We start from the raw sequence: 20417 nt of genomic DNA on the forward strand, positions 1-20417 counted from the left end.
CACATAAACTTACTAAGGCCAGAAATGTTTATGAGGGAGGAAGAGAACTACTTTCCTTCTGTTCTCTAAAATGAGATTTTAAATTTTACTATAGGAAACGTGTTCTAGCAAAAAGGCCATAGGATCCAGATAAGAGCTCAGTTTACATCCCAGCTTAAAGACAGATCTATCACCTTGTCCCAGGATAGGGTCCTGCACATGGATCAGGGCAATCCCAAAGACAAATACAGGCAGATGGATGAATGGATTGAGAGCAGCTCTGAGAAGAACTTGTTGGTTGACAAGCTCAACATGACCTGCAAAGTGCTTGCAGAGCAGAAAGCCAGTYGTGTCTGGGCAGCACCAAAATCAGCACAGCCATCAGGCTGAGWGGGGATTCTGTCCCTCCACTACAGTCTGATGAGATACAGCGTGGAGCAACACATGCAGCTCTGGGTTTCCAGCATAAGAAGGATGTGCAACTGCTGGAGCAAGTCGGGAGGAGAGTCATCAGAGGGCTGGAGCCCCTCTCCTACAAAGACAAGCTGAGAGAGTTGGGATTGTTCAGCCTGGAAAAGGCAATACTCTGAGGAGACCTTACAGCACATTCCACTACCTAGAGGGGGCAAACAGAGTTGTGGAGGCATTTTGTGCAAGGGCATGTAGCAAAAGGACAAAGGGAAATGGCTTCAATCTGACAGAGGCTGGGTTTGGATTTGATACAAGGAAGAAAGTCATTACCATGAGACACTRAAACAAGTTGCCCAGAGAAGCTGAAGTGCTGAAGGCCACATTGGATAGGACTTTAAACMACTTGTTTTGGTGGAAGGTGCTCCTGCACATTGGAGGTGGAACTAGGTGATGTTTAAGGTCCTTTCCAACAAACCCTGTGATTTGATGATAACTATTAAAAACATTTCTGTATGCCTGGAATTAATGATACGAACCCTTGAGGACTGTTAACATTCTAGAAACCAAACAGGAAACAATTTCAGGCTTTTTTCTAGGGCAGTACAATAACAAAAGAAATAATTAGCCAGGAGGAAGTAGATCAGGAAAGTAATTAATRTTGTTCTGTGTACTACAATCATCTGATTTTCATATAATGTCATCTTGGGTAAAGCCAATTGTTATTGGAGGTTGCATGGTTTGTGAAGGTTTAATTTTCAAACCTTTTTTATAAGAGTCACATGTTGAAGTCACACTAGCAGGGGGGTGATGCTTGAACAGGCTCTGTTCCAAAACGCTAATTGTATCAACACAGATTCAACACTGAGCTAACAGCCATGTGGCTACTGGATCAGTGTTGGCTTATTTTAGGCAGCTCAAGCCACGGCTGTAATAACTAATCAAAAACCAAAAAGTAGCCATAGAATATGCACCTTTTGGGAGCTCTAAAAGTAAGTTTTCTTAACTAGTTCCGTTCCATCAACAAATACCCATTGTCTCTCAGTGTACATGCACTTAAAATTAATTCACCAAATTTGCACAAAGTATTTTTGGGCAATGTCTGGGGTCTTACATACTATTTTAGCCAGTTTGATGTGTTACTTTAAATTGATGAAGAAGGTATGAGCCTAAGTTCCCTTTTGTAGCATATGATACTGTGCTTTGCCTGGGGATGGAACAAGGGGCATYTGGCAAACTGCAATGTCTTGGATCACCACAATCATCTTGGACAGGCTGAATGTTGAAAGCTTCAAAGCACGATCCAAGAATAAAACATCAGAGTAGATCTTTTTTTGTCAAATGTGGTGGAACCTGTCTCTATTCATCCTTTAAAGGTGGCTCAGGAACCACATAGGCCTCAGAATAGTTCTCAGGCAGTCTACTGTAATACCAAGAACCCTCACCCTCTGATTCCTAGAGAGGCTTTCCTTCAGCTCCACAGTAACTCTCACTCTCTAAATGTCACATACAGCTGCTCTAAAGAGACAGATCAACACACTACTGACAGAATTTTCCGTTCTGACAGAATTTTCCGTTCAAAAAGTGGATTACACAGCTATTGTATATGCAATGAGTGCAAAAGCCATGCTCTTTCTGCATCAGCTTGCACTTGTTAGTGTGTGCATGCGAGAGTCGAAGTGACAGCATTCCTCACACTGGGTTGAGAACACCAGCTTTACTCTTATGTGAAAGACAAAGGGCTTGTCTTAGAAACTGTACTGGTCAAAGCCCAAACTTTCTATAGAAGTTTCTGYAGTCTAGAAATTAATTTTAGAATTCCTAGATGGGGGATAGAACAAAAGCAGATTACTTAGAACAAAGTACTGGAGAGCATAAATTCATATTTGAAGTTGGCCTCCTTGTTGACGCCTGTGACACTTGTAGATAATCCAGCATATTAAGGGGTCTAAGAGCAGCTACTCAGTTGTTGCCCTCTCCAGAATTTGTTTCTCATCTTGCCTCTGTCTGGGACTAGACTTCTTCACACKTCCCAGATCCCAAAGCTCAACTCAGCATTTCACTTGTGGGTGGATTTCTTGAGTAGAAACACAGGATCAGTCAGTGATCAAGGAATGTCCAGTCAAGTCCACATAATTCAGCATCAAGAGTTGAACAACCCAGATCCTACTTGGTTATTATTGTCTTCATGCCTTTCTTTATTATTTCATAGAAGCATCGGGCACAGACTTAAGCACTAATCATTATTAAAGTTATATGCTGAGTTCAGGCATAAGCCCCATCACTTCCAAAGCTATACATGAACATTTCTCATCTCTTTGTTGTCACTCTTTCATGGCTGACACATGCCAGACCAGGTATCATTTTGTGATTAGTCTAGGCTCAGGAACCTTAGTCAGTCATGTTTTCACATATCTGATCCATCTGCTGTAAGTAATTAATCCCATGCAACCTGCATTTTTCTAGATATTGTGAATCATCATCATCTCATCTATCAGCCATATGGCCACTAGATTGCTGTTGACAAAGTTAATCTTTCTGCTTTTCGAGTCTGTACAGCTGACATTTGTTTGAGCTGGTGTTCTCTGTATCATGACACTTCTAGCTTGCTGTCCTAGGTCTTATGATCACAGACAATTCATTAATTTAACCTGCATGGCAAAATCATTAAACTCTATCACAGAAGAGTATTTTGTTCCTCACTACTCAAACTCAAATTTCCCATTTCTTAGAGAACTTCTAGGTTTCAGTAAAAAAAAATTTTTGGGGTTTGAATTGTTCATCTCAAAGTAATATGCAGGGTGGAGATGTAACCCAGAAGACTGTTCAGTAACAGTTTTAATGTTCATTCACGACAGAACATGCAGAAAGCAGACATGGAAGTTAAGACTTGAAGGAGCAGATCTATGAGATTGCTACTTCAATACAAACTTACTAGTATAAACAGTGGCAATTTCCCTTTCTACCCATGGCAGGAGTGCCCCTGTTCATGGTACGGGAGTTGGAACTAGATGACTTTGGAAACCAGCCCATTCTATGAATCTGTGATTMTACCCAAACCACACATGCCTGCAAACTCCTTGAATCAGCACTAGAGAATGTGYGGTTATGTTACAAGCCTGATGAAAGAAGAGGTCCCAGGAAGGATGAAGGAAGATTAACCTAGAAAAAAATCATCAGCTTAAAGTGCCATGAAACCACAGACTACAAGTGGGATATGCACTGAGTTTGTAATGAGGTTATTCATGCATGGAACTGAGTAACCTCCAACAACGCACSGTGCTGGAATCCTGACAAGCCCACATGTTTCTACACAGCATGCAACYACATTAGAGGTGGTTTTAGATTTCCACAGCCTATTCAACACAATTATGGCTCAGTGSTAAGTCCTGCTAAGACAATTGTAAAAATACTGTAGGAACATTGGTTTCCTAAATTTCATGCAACTGGATGAAGGAGCACTTTTTAATACATTTAAAGAATTTGTGCATAAAAAGGGACATTGATGCAAAGCAAGTCTATGCTCTCCTAGATGAACAGGCAGCTCTATACATCTTAARCTGATTGCATTCTCGAAGTGATTGTGTATGTTAAGACAGAATGGTACATCACCTRTTAGAAATCTAGAGAGTTCCTACAGCCCTCCTGACTTTATTAACAGAGAAATGAATCCACAGCACCTAAATCTTCTTTGAAAGGATGTAGTAGTCAACATTAGAATTAAAATAATTTTATTTCAATGTACATGAACAGAAATAAAATATAATTTTTTAAACTTAAAGAGATATATTGCTGGGCTGGCCCAATCACAAGTGTTCTCTATTACAAGGCAGCAGGACTGACTAGATCCACTTCACTGCTTTTTAGACCAACTGGATTCAAAATACCACCTCAAAAGGGCCCTTCATCACAAAGCAAATCATTCTTTTGAAAATGAAAAGAAAACTCATCAACTGTTCACCTAGCCAGAAATTTTACATTGTGTCCAAGGAAGATCCTTCTTGAAAATTCTGTCCATTACTGAAGAACAGTACACAGTATGTGGCACTATATCTAAATTTAACGATCAAGGTTTCTCCCAAATACTTTTCTCTATTCTACTCTCTTGTACAAAGCATCTGCTATAAAATCCACACATTCACAACCACAGAATGATACAAACCCGTGAACAAGGCTGTTTTCAATATGCTTGTTGCTATGTGCTATTACCTGCTTTATCAGCTCTGACATGCAGCGTTCATAGATGGTAAAAGGGCATTTCTTGGCCATCTATTTCAGAAGTTGACTGTTTTTACAACTTATAGTGCAATGCAGTTAATTTATTCAATGGCATGATATGGCACCATAAGATAAGCAATTATTTGTTAAAATGCACAATTTCTTTACTAATAATTTCGTGGTGCTTTACTGATAATATAAGTAATGATAAATTTAAGAAGAACTGATAGAGAACAATCTTTTTTTCCAAAGTGTCTGTTATCTCCTTTAATAAAGAAAAATAGAAAAAAAATCCTTGTCAGATTCAAAGAAAACAACAAGAAGTAGTTCCTCACACAGCACAGCTAAACTGTGGCTTCCTGGTCACATGATTTGGATGCCTCGATACCATGAGGTTTTAAAGAGATTTTTCTTCCATTGTTTTAACCAGCAAATGCTCTCAGATACAGAGCTCCCCAAGCCACAGACTGCTTGAAGTAGATTGTGGGGAAGCACTGCTAACTGGTCACCCTGTTTTCACTCTTCCTTGTGCATCTCCGTTAAGCCACTGAGACTGGATCCTGGGCCAGAGGGACCTTTGGTCTGACTTTATACAGCTGTTTCTAAGTTACTTCAAAGCATTTCATAAACTTATACTTAAGACAAAGAGCTTAAGTTCATCATTTGCCATGTTGTTTAGTTAGAAGGACTAAGATTTTCAAATTACAAATGACTTCCAAAAGAGAAAAATAATACTTAAGCTTTTTCTGCTATGACTCAGTTGTATAAAACTGTATAGAAAAATGAGAATTATGTGCAGATGCAATGAAAAGCATTAAGCTTTATAAAAAACATTCTTAGAAATGTACCACRCATAAACAAAAGATGATTTACAAATATATTTAGCGGCTCTTCTAGTCATCATCAGAATCTGAATCATATATCTTTCCTCTGATGGTCTTCTTATCCAGCTTCGTAAAGGTTGTTCCGTATTTCTTTTGACTTTGAAAAGGTGGGTCCATCAAGTTTCCACTACAGAAAAGAGGTAAGAAAAGTTGATTAAAGMCAAATTCATATAGACAGTAACCAGCATCTCTAATGAACTATTTCTCCAGAAAAACACATTCTAAGTGAACACAATGCCTACTTCCCACAGCCACTCTAACAGCACTGTGATGTTGCTAGCATAGCACATCCTGGACAAAATGGCCTGCATAACTGGAGTTAAGACAGGAGTGTGAAAGTAAACAGCACCTGTGAGTGGAGTTGTAAGAGAAAAACTGTGTGAAAAGGCTTTTTCTGCAAATTGATCATGCTAAAGACAACAATCTGTCACTTTAAACAGTAACCGTGGATTACTGTAAGCAGTAATTACAAGAGAAACTTCAACTCCTCAAAAYAGATGAGGAGCCATCAGTACAAAAAAAAAAGCTAAAATGTTGTTAATAGGGATTTCAGAGTCAAAACTGAAACTGGGGTTTGCCGGAAGTCCCCTTGTGCTACCTTTGCCTAGGCTGGACAGAGAATCTTCCCCACATGACACTGCTCTCCAGGACTGTGGGGGAACTCACACTTCAGAGCRCCCTGATGATCCTGCAGGGGTTTTCCACCAGCATGGAAATTCCATGGGAATGGACTTGTGTTCCCTGTAGGGAACAGCAGGTTTTCACATAAAGCTGGAGCACCTGCTTCTCTTCCAGGGTTGCACAAGGAGGGGAATTCCCTCCAGCTTCTCAGAAAAGGGCGCGCTCTGCTTTCGCTCACATGACCTATGAGGGGTTTGCATCCAAGTGTCAGTGAGTGAGTGAGCAATTATAACAATTACAACCTTCTGGAATGAGCTATAGAGGAGCGTTTAGAAATTTGTAGTTATTTAAAAAATGTTCATACTATTTTGCTGATATTAATCCCATATGTACAGTTCACTGAGTAATATTTAATTACATATGTCAATAYACCACTTGAATACTGATTTTGGGCACATAATCTGACCTGAACAGCTTTTCCCCTAAAAAAAGTATATTCTTTTACCATATGCTATCCCACAGGCTGAATGAAAAGAACTATTTCTAGGCTCTCAGAAGGCCTCTGCCCTTTTCAGGAACTCCAGAGAGCGGGACATTACTTCCAGAGCAGTGTGGAAATGTGGCGCGCATTGAGATGCCAGGGTCTGCCAAAATCAACGAAATACCAAACTCCCCTGCTCCACAAGGAGTTAAGAACAAATACACAGTACTAGTAGAGTCAAGGAGTTAAGAACAAATACACAGTACTAGTAGAGTCAAGGAGAAGTAAAACTATGCCAGAAGCCAATGTTTAGCAAATTCAGTGCTGCTTGATACAACTCCAGTGCAGGATTTTTCCCATAAAAGGCTGTTGCTGTCTAGAATATGCATCCAAGCTGTCTCTTCATATTTRTTTGTTAYTGAACWGGGAAATACAAATTGTTTTAAAATMATAAATTTCAGTCACTTCACTTGAAGTTCAACAACTACTAAGCCAAACTGAATAGTAGTTTCTTTGGCTTTAAGATACAATACGTCTTGCCAAAACTTGGAAATTAGATATTTAAGTAAATTGAGRTAATGAAATTTAAAATTAAAAAAGCACCAAAGACATTCAAAACAATAGAGCAAAATTAACCTGAAAAGATAGATGACATTTGAGCCATATTGGAATGCAAATTGGTAAATAATTCTCCTGTGAAGTTAAGTTATTGTGGTGACACACACCTTCTACTGCCTTTTGTTTTGTAGACTTTAACAAGGTATTTATGATGATTATATTGTATGGTTACTCAATTGATTTACAGATCTTCAAATTATTTTCCATTTTCAGTAATGTTCATTAAAAAAGGTATATTCCTGTAAYATTAAGATGCAGTTTAAGGATGACTTGCTCAGTTTTCTCGAAAGTGGATTAAAAATGCTCAGACTTCACTGCATTGCAACCATGACATGAAGCATCTACAGCTACTGCTCTAGAGAGGATTACATTAGATGCTTGACTCTGAAGCCATCTCAGAGCATCACTGCTACTYCATATACCTCATGACAAGAACTGGGTTTATTTTGATTACTATAAAAAAGGACAACACAACACTTGTTACAATGTCTCAATGCTTTGCCAGGGAGATTCTCCTCTTCCCCTTGATGAAGAACACAGATTAAATAAATAGACTAAACTCTCACATTTCTTTTTTAGCGTACAACATATTGAAGTTACAATCTTTCCGATTCTCCCGTCTGCAAGCTCATTCTCTTTGCACTTATCTGAAAATAAGACAATCATGAAACACTTAATTACCTGTAATTAATTACGTCTGCACAGCCTAATCTCCATTCTAAGGTTTCTGTAGTGAAGTCATCAGTGTTACCAAGGTCAGTAAAGCCCACGACGTAGTCATGTGTTTTTCCATCTTTTATTAGTGCTAGAGTGGGAATTACTTTTATGCGCAGTCTCTCGCACAAGAAAGGAGATTTTTCAGCATTTAATTTCAAAAATTTTGTTTCRATGTGCTTTTTTGCCAATACAGTCAAATGTTTGTCCATTATTTGGCACCTGTGGAAAAATTAACCCAAAATATATAGTGTTAGAATGAATAAGCTGAAAAATATGCATTTGAAAGAAAGTTTAAAAGGASCAGTAAAGAGCTAGTTCTATCACATTAAGACTCAGATACGACATTTGTAATTGAGAATTCAGTTTCAAGAGAAACTATGTTTTAGAGGTAGCTGGATTTAATGACTAACAGAGGAACAGCCTGGAGCACCTTTACTGTACAATTATACCATCCCTTTCTCTAATTTCTTCCTAATTACCTTCCATACACCTGAAAGCCTTGCTCTCATTTTTTGAGGCCTGCACTTAGTGATGACATTTCTTTCTGACTTATTGTTCCAGCTCCAACTTCCCTGCTTGTCAACTGGAAAGACTTCTCTATAGAAGATTTCTTTGGAAAAGTACTCTAAACATGTGTTTTGAATTTTTGCAGCCACCATCTTCAGAGCTGAGAGGTAGTAACTCAGTGTAAGTGAAAAAAAAAAAAGTGATTTGCACGGACTGCTTTGCACAGTAGTGCTACAGGCAAAAACACTTCGCTTTTCTGTTGCCATGGAACAGGGCAGAGCACACAATTACTGTTTCTCAGCTGTGGGACAGTGACACCAACTGCTCAAAATGCTTGTCAGATTGCAGAGATTTGTGGACKTGTCATCAGCAATCTCAGCTTTCTGGATTGTCTTCTCTAAGCGGTCCAGCTTTGCTKCATGAACTCTGTGATGTGATTGTCCTTAAACTGGAGAGGAGCTGAACAGATCAAAAAGCTGGACTGGGCAAAGATGAAAGCAACTTGATACGGTGGCTGGTAAACCCAACACACTAACTTCAAGCTGGTTGTCAACATGAAACATTTTACAAAGCACTTTCTGTGAAGTTCCTTCTCCTGTCTGAGCCTATAGACTCTGCTGCTTCAAGAAAAAAGAACCAAACAACCCAAACCTGTTCCAAGCTACTTTATTTGCAGCGACAGCCTTTCACCTTCTCGAGTTAAAGCTCGCCAAACAGAACTGCTTTAAACACTCAGAAAATGTAGGACACAGAYACCTCACTGCAAAATCCAGCTTTGACCTCTTCAATTTCTCAAATGGAGCCTGGTTCAGTTTATATTCTATAAGCTAAGGAGAACATAACACCTTTGGGGGAAAAAAACCCCACAAAAACCAAAACTAGGACAACTGGCTCCTCCTTCAATAAACTACTCTACTTTGCAACTGCATTTTAACAGAACACATTGAGAGAAATCCAGTGAGGAACAGCCAGAACTTCTGAAATTCTTCCAAGGAAGTGTGACATCTTAGTTTGGGTTCCTATTCTGAGTCAGGACATATTCACAGATCTAGGTGTCTCATACTCTAAAAAAAAGTGACAGAATCACAAAGGCCCAGGCACAAAGGGAAAGCAGCTGCAACTGATCCTTTCAAAGTAAAAAGTCACATTTTCAAGATGCCTAGACAAGATTTTGGTTATATTTTTATTTCTGTTTGCCAGAACCACCTGAAATATCTCTATCTGGAATAACCAAAGCAATCTTTTTGAAATGCTGTTCTTGTATGGTCAGTACGTTTACAGATCTGGCTGCCTCAAACTAAGAAAATAATGAAACATAACAGCCTCTCAAATATTGTCAAAGAGGATCTATGTTTTAATCAACTATGTACCAGAGTATTAGTTGTTGTCAAATCATATTCAGATTAACTGTAATGTAAAAAATACATTTAAAAAATAAAATGTCATGAAAAATGAGCAGGATCTATAATGAAGCAATGTGAATACTTCTAAAAATGCTTATTTATTTGTGGGATTTGAAAGAACAAAAGAACACATCTAGTTTTGTAGACATCTTTAAATAAAAGCTTTCTTCAGCACACCTTATTTACTATACCTGAATGTTGTATCTCTATAGAAATGGCAAACCACATTTTTACTTTCTTTGACTTCTTGGAAAAAGTCTCTCTCGCTTGGGATTTCTCTGTATTCTCCATGTCCTTTTGAAAGCCACTCCTTTTGGAAAATATAAAAGCAAATAATCAGTATGGAGATTGTTAGWCCTTCATCTGTCGTGCAAACTCCACAGCTTTTATAAAATGGAAAAGGGGGTCTGCAAYGAAAAAACATTTCATACAGTAATGGAGAAACAAATTACTTACTCCCCTTTAGTCTAATCTTGAACAGATACAAATAAGGCTGCCTTGCTTATTTGGAAATATAAATTTTGTACAGAGCTACATAAATTCCTGCAATGCAGCCTCTCAGTGAGACAAGACTAGCTCAAAGAATACAACAAAAACTCTGCATTTGAAAATTGCCAATTGACAGCTCGGGCTACTTCCTCCAAAATGGTTTTGTACACTCAAAGAACTCTTCTCTTATGCTTAGTCAAGTCACTAAATAAATTAAATAATTCTTTAAATTTTTCACTCTGTGAAAAAAAAACCAATGAGAAGAAAGCCTACTAACTCATCTGCAATAGATATGTTTATCTATTAAATATATACTGACAGGATCATGAACCAGGCACACAGAAAACCATTCAGAAAACACACATGCACCATCAGTCATAGCATCTATGGGGAAATAGAATGCCGCAAGCTAAAATTTAGAGGTAACTTCAAAAACTGTCTGATTAAGYGTGCAAATACAGTTTCCAAAGAGCTAATCTTCCACATTTTCAACACACTTAAGAAAAAAAAGAACACAGCTCTCTACATTACTAAAAATTAACTGCAGTGTATTAACAAGTATAGACTAAGCTAAACGATTAGAAGTAGTGCAGTAGGACAAAATTTGATAAAAACCTTCGTTTTCCAACRGGGGAAAATATTTAGATAAATCAGTATTATTGATTTTGCAGTTTTGCCTTAGCAGAGTGAAGGAAAAAAAGGTTTCCAAGCAAACCAAAGATTTTCTGTAAGCTAAATTAGAACAGAACAAAGAATCTCCTGAATACTGTATACATTAAAATTTCATGGAAGTATGATTATATGAAGAAGTCATCATGATGCAAATCAAGAACTCACTCCTTTCACTGAGGAGTGTCCTACTTCACATACGCATTTTAAAGTGTGTGAAAACAGTGATTTAATAGCAAATGATGTGAAAAATGACATCCCTTTTTGCATGAATCTATCACACATTCGCATCCAAGGACATCCAAGTGTTATGACTTCTGAAAAAGGAAAACACTAGAATCAAATATAAACTGAACTGAAAACAAGCAAATAGTGTGCCACTTTCTCTACTTCCATGTTTAGAAAAYCAAAGCTCCTGGTGCTGCCTGTCCTCCAGCATCCTAGCCATGCCATGACATTTCACTGCATCCCTATTTCAAAGYCTTTAAAGAACTTTTAAGGATTCCATCACAGCCAGAGCATCTCCGTCCAGCCAAATCACTTCTCCCCCAACACAATCTGGTTCTTGTTTAGGTTTGCTCAGATGGAATAAGCTAAGAAACCTACAGTTTCCTTATTTGTAATTCAGGTCTCGCACTGTATGTTATCAACATGTTGGTGTAAGCTACTGCTCAAAAAGAGCTTTGAGGGATCATAAAGACCACAACTGGACATGAGCTATCAAGTTCCAAGGGACTTTCCTTCCTCTAAGAGGAGATGAGTAGTCATACAAAGACAACACTTCATTGGCTTAGAAAGGGTGTGACCAATGATTCCGGCCCAGGAACAAGGTAAAATCCTGTTTCACCCTTCTACAAAATATCTTAAGAGGAGGACACATATCACTTTTATGCTGTTAGYAAYRATCCAGAGTTTCAGAAGGAAGCTTYGGAGGAAAGACACTGCAGAAGGAGCCTAATGGCTTATGATTAGGTTGCCTACAAGGYTGATGTTTYCAGATAGCAATGTTCACCTCTGTAYGAGACTCRTTATCCTATCCTTATTGTAACAATCACAGAGGTGCTTCTMCTCCTGCTAAAAAACACTGAGCATGCACACATGGACAGATGCTTTCCTAGATAACTCAAAATTAATAAACACAGAAAGGAGAGGAAGAAAAAATCCACAAAACCAACCAAACAACTCCAAAACAGTGAGTTCACATATATAATTTCCAAAGAGTTTCCAGAAAGTCTGATACACTCTACACATCAAGAGTCTGTACTACAGAAATTACTTGTTTCTGCTGCTGAGTCTTTCTTAGGGCCTCAAGCCTCCTTTGTTTAAGGCGTTCCAATTCATCTTCATCCATTTGGTCCAGCTTCTGTATTTCAGCATCCAGATGTTCTTCCACAACCTTAGTAGACTGAAGTATTTCATTCTCCAGAACCTTTTGAAGGATATCAACAGGTGTATCAGCAGCCATCTTTAGCTGGAAAGTGATCTCTTCAGAGCTGTGGAAAGAGTGACACAAGGAATTAATATTTAAACAAACAATTAATTAAAAGCCTGATCTCTCTTTGCTTGCAGTTCACACCACAGAGAAACAAAATGCTGTGCTACTTGAAGACAGAARYAGAYAGAAGATAGTTCTTAATAAYTAYTCTGAAACAAGAAGTTTCAGTTGGGAAGCTCCAAGCTGCTGGGAGGAGGTATAAGATGCCTCAGAACAAGTCTAAGCAACACTCAGCATAAAAGTTTGTACCAATAGTTTTAATGGAATTACTTTAAGCTCCTCAGCATAAACATATTTAAAACTGAATTAACATCTCTCTCCTCAGCTATAAGAAAAAGAAGGTGCTTAACAGCAAATGTTTTAGGCTAATACACTGCTTTAATTAGTACCAGAAAATTGCTGTTACAAACACCACCCTATGGCAGCCAGCAAGAGGATTTAAAAGCCACTACCTAATTGCTGTGTGAAGAAACACAGCCAAAATAATTTTCTGTAAAGTTCTTCCTGTCCAAACACATCAAAAGACACAACACACTAACCAGAGTGCATGAGGAGCTGTGACAACACCATCAACTATTCTTCTCAACAAACTTACAGTGCAAAAAATTATCAGTCTAGTGACTGACAGTTTTGAAACAGTGACAGTGCAGAGTCACTCTACTCAGATTGTCAACCTGCTGACCATGGGTCTGACGTACTGAATTTGGGTTCCAGAGTACTCTTGGCTGTATTTCAAAGCAGCYGAACTGCCAGTGCCACTGGCTCTGTGAACACCTTGTACAGACAGGCAAGGAAAACACTTTAAGTAATGACGGGCAGAGTACCAAGCTCACGGCAGCACCCCAGGCGTACTGCAGCACCAGCAGTGTCCAGCCTGCTGTCACACGTGTCACTGGCACACGCGCTTTCACCCGTGGCACCTTGCTTTGCCTCCCTCTTCCCAAAGCAGCTAACCRCCAAGTCTTTTTCTTGTATTTCCAGAGGGAACATGAACCTCGCCAGCGAAGATCAGAGGCCAGCAGGTCTCCAGGCGACGGAGGGACCCTGCTCAGCTGGGGCAAAGGGAGGCTCGTCCTCCAAGCAAACGGGAAGGAAAACAGGACCAACCCCCGMCAGTCCCCACTACAACCCGAGGTCCCCAGCGGTCTCCCGGTTCTGAAGTCGCGGAACCGCGGCTACCAACAGGCTTTTCCTACGCAGCCGCGAGCCTCGACACCACCGGCGAGGACGCGGTTCTGCCGCTCGACCGGGAAGCGGCGCCGGGGGCCCGGCCGAGGGCGACAGCACACGGCGGGGGCACCGCGCAGGGGCTCCGCGACTCCCACCGCGCTACACACAGCGCCACAGACAACCAACCCACCCAACTGTGGACGGGCTCTCCAGGGCCGCCGCCCCGCGCCGGGCTCGGTGCTGGTGGTGCCACCGCCCGCGGCCGCAACCCCGACCCGGCACCCGCCGCTCACCCTCCGCTTCCTCGCGCGCCGGCCGCGCCCCACCGCGGCTATCGCGAGAGTCAGCGCGGGACGGGGCGCACGCGCGCGCAGCTACGCCGACGCGCTGATTGGCCGGGGAAACGGTCGCGCGTGCCTGCGGGAGGCCGCGCGCGCACCCGCGGAGTTCCCCCAGACGCGCTGACTGGCCGCGGCCCGGCGGGAGGGGGCACGCCCCGCTGCCGCGCGTGCGTGCGTGCTCATGTGCGTATGTGCGTGCGTGCGTGCGTGCTCATGTGTGTATGTGCGTGCGTACGCCGCACCTGCGGGCGGGGGCTGCGGGGGGGAGCGCGGCTCGCCAGAGATGGCCGCCCCACCCTCCACACCCCGCAGCTCCGCCCGGAGGCGTCCCCGCCTTCACCAGATTTCCGTCCCCGCGGCACCCGCCCTCCGCTCGGCACCCGCCGGCTGGGCGCTACCTCCGTACCGTCGCCTCGGTGCGAGGGGATGGAGCAAGGCACTCCCCCTTCCTGCTCCTCCWTTCCCCGTCGCGGTTCTGGCTACTGCAGCGGGAGAGGTGGTAATGTTTGCAGCCGCCGCTGCTCTTTGGGGGTTTTCTTCTCGGGGATGGGCGTGAGGCCGAGGCCGAGGCCGGCCCCAGCGGGGGTGTGGTGGTCGGGAGCCGCGGGGCCGGGCCCTGGAGCGATGGCGTGAGGTAAGTCACGCTGCGAGGGCCGTGCCGCTCCGGCCGGCTCGCCGAGAACGCGGACTGTGTTGTAGCAACTGAGGCTCGCCGTCTTTGCTTCTTTCTCTTACGTGCGGTGGAAGATCCGCTGATTTAAATAACGCGATATTAAAGCGTGTTGAAAAGCAACAGCAAACAWCAAACAACAACGGAACGAAAAAAGAAAAATACCAACGCAAGTGTTCTGCTTTCTTTCTTGGAAATCTGGCTCCCCGGAATCGAAGTGCGCGGACGGGGAAGGAGTGGTGGGAAGATAACTCGGCYTTATCTGTAGTCTGCTGGGAACGTGGGTGGGAGACACTGATAAGGAGCTACGGCTGTGTAAGGGCAGAGGGAGGTAAGAAGTCAGGGTGATTAGGGAGCGAAGCAAAATAGAGGTTGTGATCCTGAGGCTGAAAGGTGTAGAGAACAGTGAGCCTTACTCTGACGATGAAAGGATTTACTGTGGCAGAGTGATTATAACAACAGAACATGTGTTGCCAATTAAAAAAAATACATAAAATAATGTCTCTGCTCCCTGTGAGTGTCGTTATTTCTACTGCATCTTGCTTTGCTCCTGAGGAACGTGGCCACGAGAAGGTGGGGTTGCACCTGAGAGCCCCTGTGCCCCATGCCATGGTATTTGCTGCATCTCTTCCACACTGTTCCTCTGTGAGCATCGGCCACCTCCTCCTGCCCCGCAGCAGCGGGACCCGGGCTCTCCTGTGAGATGGTCCAGCGCCGTGTGTGCTTCCAAGGCTCCTTGGAGGRGAGTGGGAGGCAAAGCTTTGCACACTCAGAAAATTTGGCAAGGGGGAAGGAATTRCCGGTGCTTTAAATGTTGGTGCCTAGCAGACGAATTCCCTGCCAGGGAAAGTCTCCCATCCTTGGAGCTGGATTTGGTGATTGACATCAATCCAGTGCTGCATCTTCGGCCCAGCTGTCAGGCAGAAGGCTAGTAACCTGAGACTCAGATGATACAATTTTAATAGCACTTCACCTACAGTGCAGCGTGATGCGGGGGATGATGGACCAGCAGAGCCCCTTGAAGGGCTGGGGAGTGTGTCTTGTGTACCCATAGGAGCAGTGAGGTGTCCTGGGCATGTCCCATACCAGAGTTACTGTGTGGTCAGTGTACTGCTGCCCTGCTCCCTTTAGAACTTCCCYCTTAGCGTCTCCATTCCCTCACTTTGACTTAGCTGCCCATTTGCCTCCAGGTAAAATCTTTCCAAACRTGTTTATTCTGATTATTCAGTCAGGCTTCATGTCCAAACGGGCCACAATCCTGCCAGGAAGTCTTGGGCCCCTTGGGGAGGAAGGAGGGCTGGAGGGAAGCTGCAGATTTTGGGTGTTAAATGTTTTCTGGGGCTGCATGAGGACCATGAGGATAACTACAAGATTCAGGGCGTCACTCGGACATTTTCCGAGTGCAGCCCGAGGTCCAAACTGAAGCGAGCACAGCCGGTTTCACGACGCCGGTCGATCGCTGGAGCGCGCCAGAGCTRCCGACGCWGGGCCCGWTCCCCCTCCGGCCGGCAGGGGGCGCTAGCGCCCGGAGGCCCGCGGCGCGGCCGGGAGCGACAGGGGCGGGGCCGGGGGCGGGGCGGGCGCGTGCGCGGCGCGCGGCGGTGCCATATGCGCGGGGCGGCGCGCGGGGCGGCGCGCGGTCAGCGCTGAGGAGTCGCGCGCGCCGGTGTCGCCGCCATGGGCAAGAAGCAGAAGAACCGGAGCGAGGAGAGGTGAGGGATACAGGGAAGCCCCCTCTTGCCCCCCTATCTCGCAGCAGGGACCCCCGCGCCGGGCCGCCCGCGGCGGCGTGACACGGCCCACACCGCGCTGAGTCAGGCGCCGGGCCCGGCCTGGGCTCGCGGCCTCATCGCAGGCGGGGCGCGCCAGGCCCGGCTCGGCCCGGCCGTGCGTGTGTTTGTCCGTGAAGGGGCAGGCGGCTCGATTTCCAGKTGAAAAATTGCTGCTTAGTGCAATCGAAGTGATTCAAATGTGCGTTTATTAATTATTTCTTATCTCTTACTGGGCATTAGTGCTRTAGATCGTGCTGTGACAGTGATACCTACATGTTTCTTATGCTTGGTTAATAAATGCMGATGGTGGATACTTTAGTGGTTGCCGGATAAGAGGGTCGTCTGTGTGGTTATGTTCATATCGTCGTGGACAATGCCCCATCTGTGAACTTTTTTGTGTGCAAGTGTTTCCTATAAAGGCAGCTGTATTAACCATATGGAATRCTCACCGAATGACATTGTATATACATACCCCATCAGGAAAGACTGTATTTTTACTTGTTACTATAAAGTAATGTATATAAAGGTACAATCAGTTTAGACTGTRTTTTTAGTTTTTGTGACAGTTAAATGAAAACTGTTGTCTTGGAGTGTGTGTAATTTAGAAACTACAGCGTTTCCTCCTTAACTTTTTGAGCCATTAAATGTTTCTCCCCATGACAGCTCTTTCCCACAATGCTCTTTTATCCATAAGCAGTTTTTTCTACTTAGGCAAGTATTGATATTARCTTAGGCTGTTGCCCTGTGTTAGGKTAGGGTGTAATCTTCAGTTTGTCTGGTCGTTTCTGGGTAATGAATGTTTTCTCAACTGAGGTATTTTCCTCATCTGACTGTTTTTCCTGACGCCTTTTGCCACACCATGTGTGTTGCTTTCTAGTGTCTGCTGTTACCAGCTTGTTTCATAGGCTGTACTTCAAAGGAGTGTTTTGAGAGCAGCTCTGGCAGGGAGATGAGTTGTGTGTGACTTGAGAAAGAAGAGGGAAGGGTTGGATATTTGTGCTCTAAAGGAAAGAAGACCTAGTGCTCATCTTTGTATGCAGTGTGGTTGATGCTAGAAGCATGGAAAAGCCTTTGGGTAGTGAAACTCTGCTTCTTCGTRCTTTTTCTGGGGTAGTGGTTGGTGCACAGGGAGCACTTGGAGAGTCTTAGTGCCCTGTTCTCTCTGTATATCTCTGCACATATTTCTCTGWGTAAATTAGTGAACACAGGCTTCTCTGGGGTGCTGCATAGAAAATGTCATTTGTGTCCAAAAAATAGAAACATATGTCAAAGGAAAGGTCAAGATTTTCTTGTTGGAATAGTTGAAATCTTGATAGCCAAATGATTTTTACTTCTAAATGTTGCAAAAAAGAAAGAACAGTAGTGCAGTTACAGAAGTTGTGCTCCCTGTTGCTGCATCTTTAGGCCAGTGGTTTCATCCTGGCAGTGGTGGTGGTGGTGAGCTGCTGCAGAGAACTGTCAGCATCAGGTGTCCTTCACCAGCAGTGTGTGATCACTCATGGTTGTGGTTTCATCTTCCTCACTCTAGAATCCACTTGAGATCATTTTTATATGCTTGCCAATGTGACTTTGCTCTTCACTAATTATTCTGTTAAGTTCTGTGGTTAGCTACCTCGATTGGTTATCTCCACAGTGCATCCAAATAAGTGGAAGTCACTGTGTATTAAATACTCTTTCTTTCTTTCTTTGTTATGCCTAAAAGCCAGTTTTGTTCAGGTCTCCTTTTCTCTTAGCCAGCATCTCTCAAGTTGTGGAGCGTCCTGTGCTGGGTCTGTAGAAGATGGCTGTGTTTATCCCATGCCTGTGCTCCACTATGTCCTATCTTCCCTTCTCAAGGCCACTGTTCGTGTACCAGGCCTGTGTTTCTTTACGCTACATAATTGTTGTGGAGTTGGGAATATTTCATTCCCAGTGAAAAGCAGKSMCTGCTTTTCACTGCTTCTATATGAAACTATAATTGYAGCATGCCCAGGTAAACAAAAGTAGAACCAATTAGGCATAGGCACCTGGTCAGTTAGAGGAATTGCTGTTGCAGCTAAATCAAGGAACAGTTGCAGGTAGGTCAGAAGTTCAGCCAAAGTAAGCCTGTCAGGCTTTAGTCCTGAGGTCTTGCAAATTCAATACCGAGCTTAGGAATTGCCACTAACAGTGACAGTCCTGTCACAGGACTACACAGTTGTATGGCAGAGAGAGGGATGATGTGGAAGAAGGATCCAAACTGCAATGGCTTTGAGAAAGGAGGACAGGATTGTTAGTCTGGAGGTATTTTATAGCAGGRAGTTTGAGGGATRAAAGTGAGGATGGACCTGGAAGGCCAGTGGTTYGGAACAGGTGTTRTAGGTAACTTCTGTTGTCTGATGATGTTGGTTCTAGGTGTCATCTCTGTGAATGTCAAGTTCCCCTGAGATAGAAGATGCACTRTAGCATAAATTAAGAGTTCCAGCATTCCCCATTGGTCTCCTGTCCGTTTCCAGTAAAGTGAGAATAAAATGGCACTGTGTAATCAAAGGCTTCCCGTTGGATTTGCTTGCTGCATCTTCAGTTCTGTGCTATATAGTGCTGTCTTATTTACTTCTTCCTCCTTTTCCTCTTTTCTTTTCCAACAGTTATATTACAGGTACAGTCCCTTATATCCCCTTTGGCTGCAGCTCCCAAAGCATGTGGCAGCTCATGGGCACAACTTGCAGTGCAGAGGAAGTATGCGGGAAGATGCAGGTGGTGTTGTGAATATTTCTTTAAGAATTGATGTGGTGACAGGATGATTTTTCTGCTCAGCACACTGAAACAAATTATGTAAGGGGCAAGTAATCTTTAGTCTGCTTTTCTCTCCTCACCCCCGCAGCTCAGACTTCTGTAGTGGAGTTTTCGCTTGTTTCTACTGAGTATGGTAGTGGCCATACCAATTGCTCTTGACATATCTGGGAAGGGTGCTGGGAAATGAGGGTGAGGGTGAATTTTGTCTCTATGTACTTATWCCCTGTTTATATTGCAAGACCCTGAGCAAGATGATACCTGTGGTGAGCAGGAAAAGAATGGAAATGCAAGACTGAATAGAGATTGTGACCTGAATGCTACAAATCTGTTCATACTATACCAGCACCTCTGTTATGCTCCTCTGGACCTCTATTAGTGACTYTTGCTGGTTGATTGCTGTGTATCTGCCAATGAGAAACATGTTTATCTAGAATGGTCAGATACATGGTCACTTTGTAGTGTGTTAGGTGCTATGTAAAGGTAGAAAGTGTCTTGGGTCAAACAGCTGCTAAGCCAAAGGGAAGTTACTTTAATTTTTTCCTTGTTGGAATTTTTGTGTTTGTGGTCATCACTCATTTTCAAATGATACTTCATAGCAAATATTTCAATAAAAATGAGGTATCTGAGTTTTCAAGCTTTTTTTATTGAAGAGTAGGTGCTCTGATGTATAGTCTAGCTCTTTCTGGGAGTAGTGTTATGCTTTTTTTCTTTGATGTGGCTGTAACAGCAGAAGGTATGTCAAGGTTCTATCCTACTTTATTTTGAATTTGGTTAGAATCGTTTTTTAATGTGTGTGATGAAAAGCTGTTACAAACCACAAAACTGTGCATTGAATCTCAAACTGCCGCTATAGATTTCTTAGTGAGTATGCTATATAATCTTACAGATTATTGCTTGCRTAGACTATGGATCTTTCCCTTTGATGGCGTTAGCTTTTCATGTATTTTTCCTCTTCTCACAGCTTTAAGTCGTCTTCCTTTTCTCTTAGTATTTTTTGCTTAGCTTCCAGTAGGTAGTATTTAAGTGTGTTTATTCTTCTACCCTTTAATAATGTGACCTGTTGCCTAGGCATTCCACTCTGATCATTCATGCTTGTTGCTTTAGAAGTTACAGGTGCCAGCTGTGATTTTGCAGCCAAGAGTGAACACTGCTGCTAAAATAAGACTTACAGTGCTCTTACTGGTGCTATGTATTGCTTTCTGTCCTACAAATGAATTCCCT

General features: G+C 43.0%; 2 protein-coding genes across 3 annotated transcripts in view; one reads left to right on the plus strand and one right to left on the minus strand.

The window, feature by feature from the left end:
- Window positions 1-4101: 4101 nt before the first annotated feature.
- TXNDC9 (thioredoxin domain containing 9) lies at window positions 4102-14032 on the minus strand. Of its 2 annotated transcripts, none has more exons than XM_057381482.1 (5): window positions 13953-14032; window positions 12271-12487; window positions 10028-10146; window positions 7891-8145; window positions 4102-5616 (listed from the first exon to the last, which is right to left on the minus strand). In XM_057381482.1, exons 2-5 carry the CDS (start codon window positions 12457-12459, stop codon window positions 5499-5501), a joined length of 681 nt encoding a protein of 226 aa, XP_057237465.1. In that variant the 5' UTR covers window positions 12460-12487; window positions 13953-14032; the 3' UTR covers window positions 4102-5498. The 2 variants fall into 2 exon arrangements, with proteins under 2 accessions (XP_057237465.1, XP_057237464.1); XM_057381481.1 differs by lacking the exon at window positions 13953-14032 and adding an exon at window positions 13850-13946.
- Window positions 14033-16262: 2230 nt separating this feature from the next.
- Window positions 16263-20417, plus strand: part of EIF5B (eukaryotic translation initiation factor 5B) — a 35938-nt gene continuing 31783 nt past the window's right edge. The window contains exon 1 of the mRNA XM_057381509.1: window positions 16263-16382. Within this exon, the coding sequence (XP_057237492.1) occupies window positions 16348-16382 (35 nt within the window). The 5' untranslated portion in view covers window positions 16263-16347. The remainder of the gene's footprint in view (window positions 16383-20417) is intronic.

This window comes from Malurus melanocephalus, unplaced genomic scaffold, assembly GCF_030028575.1.
Source record: "Malurus melanocephalus ecotype Western Australia unplaced genomic scaffold, MMel_1.1 scaffold_512, whole genome shotgun sequence".
Classification (NCBI taxonomy): Eukaryota; Metazoa; Chordata; class Aves; order Passeriformes; family Maluridae; genus Malurus; species Malurus melanocephalus.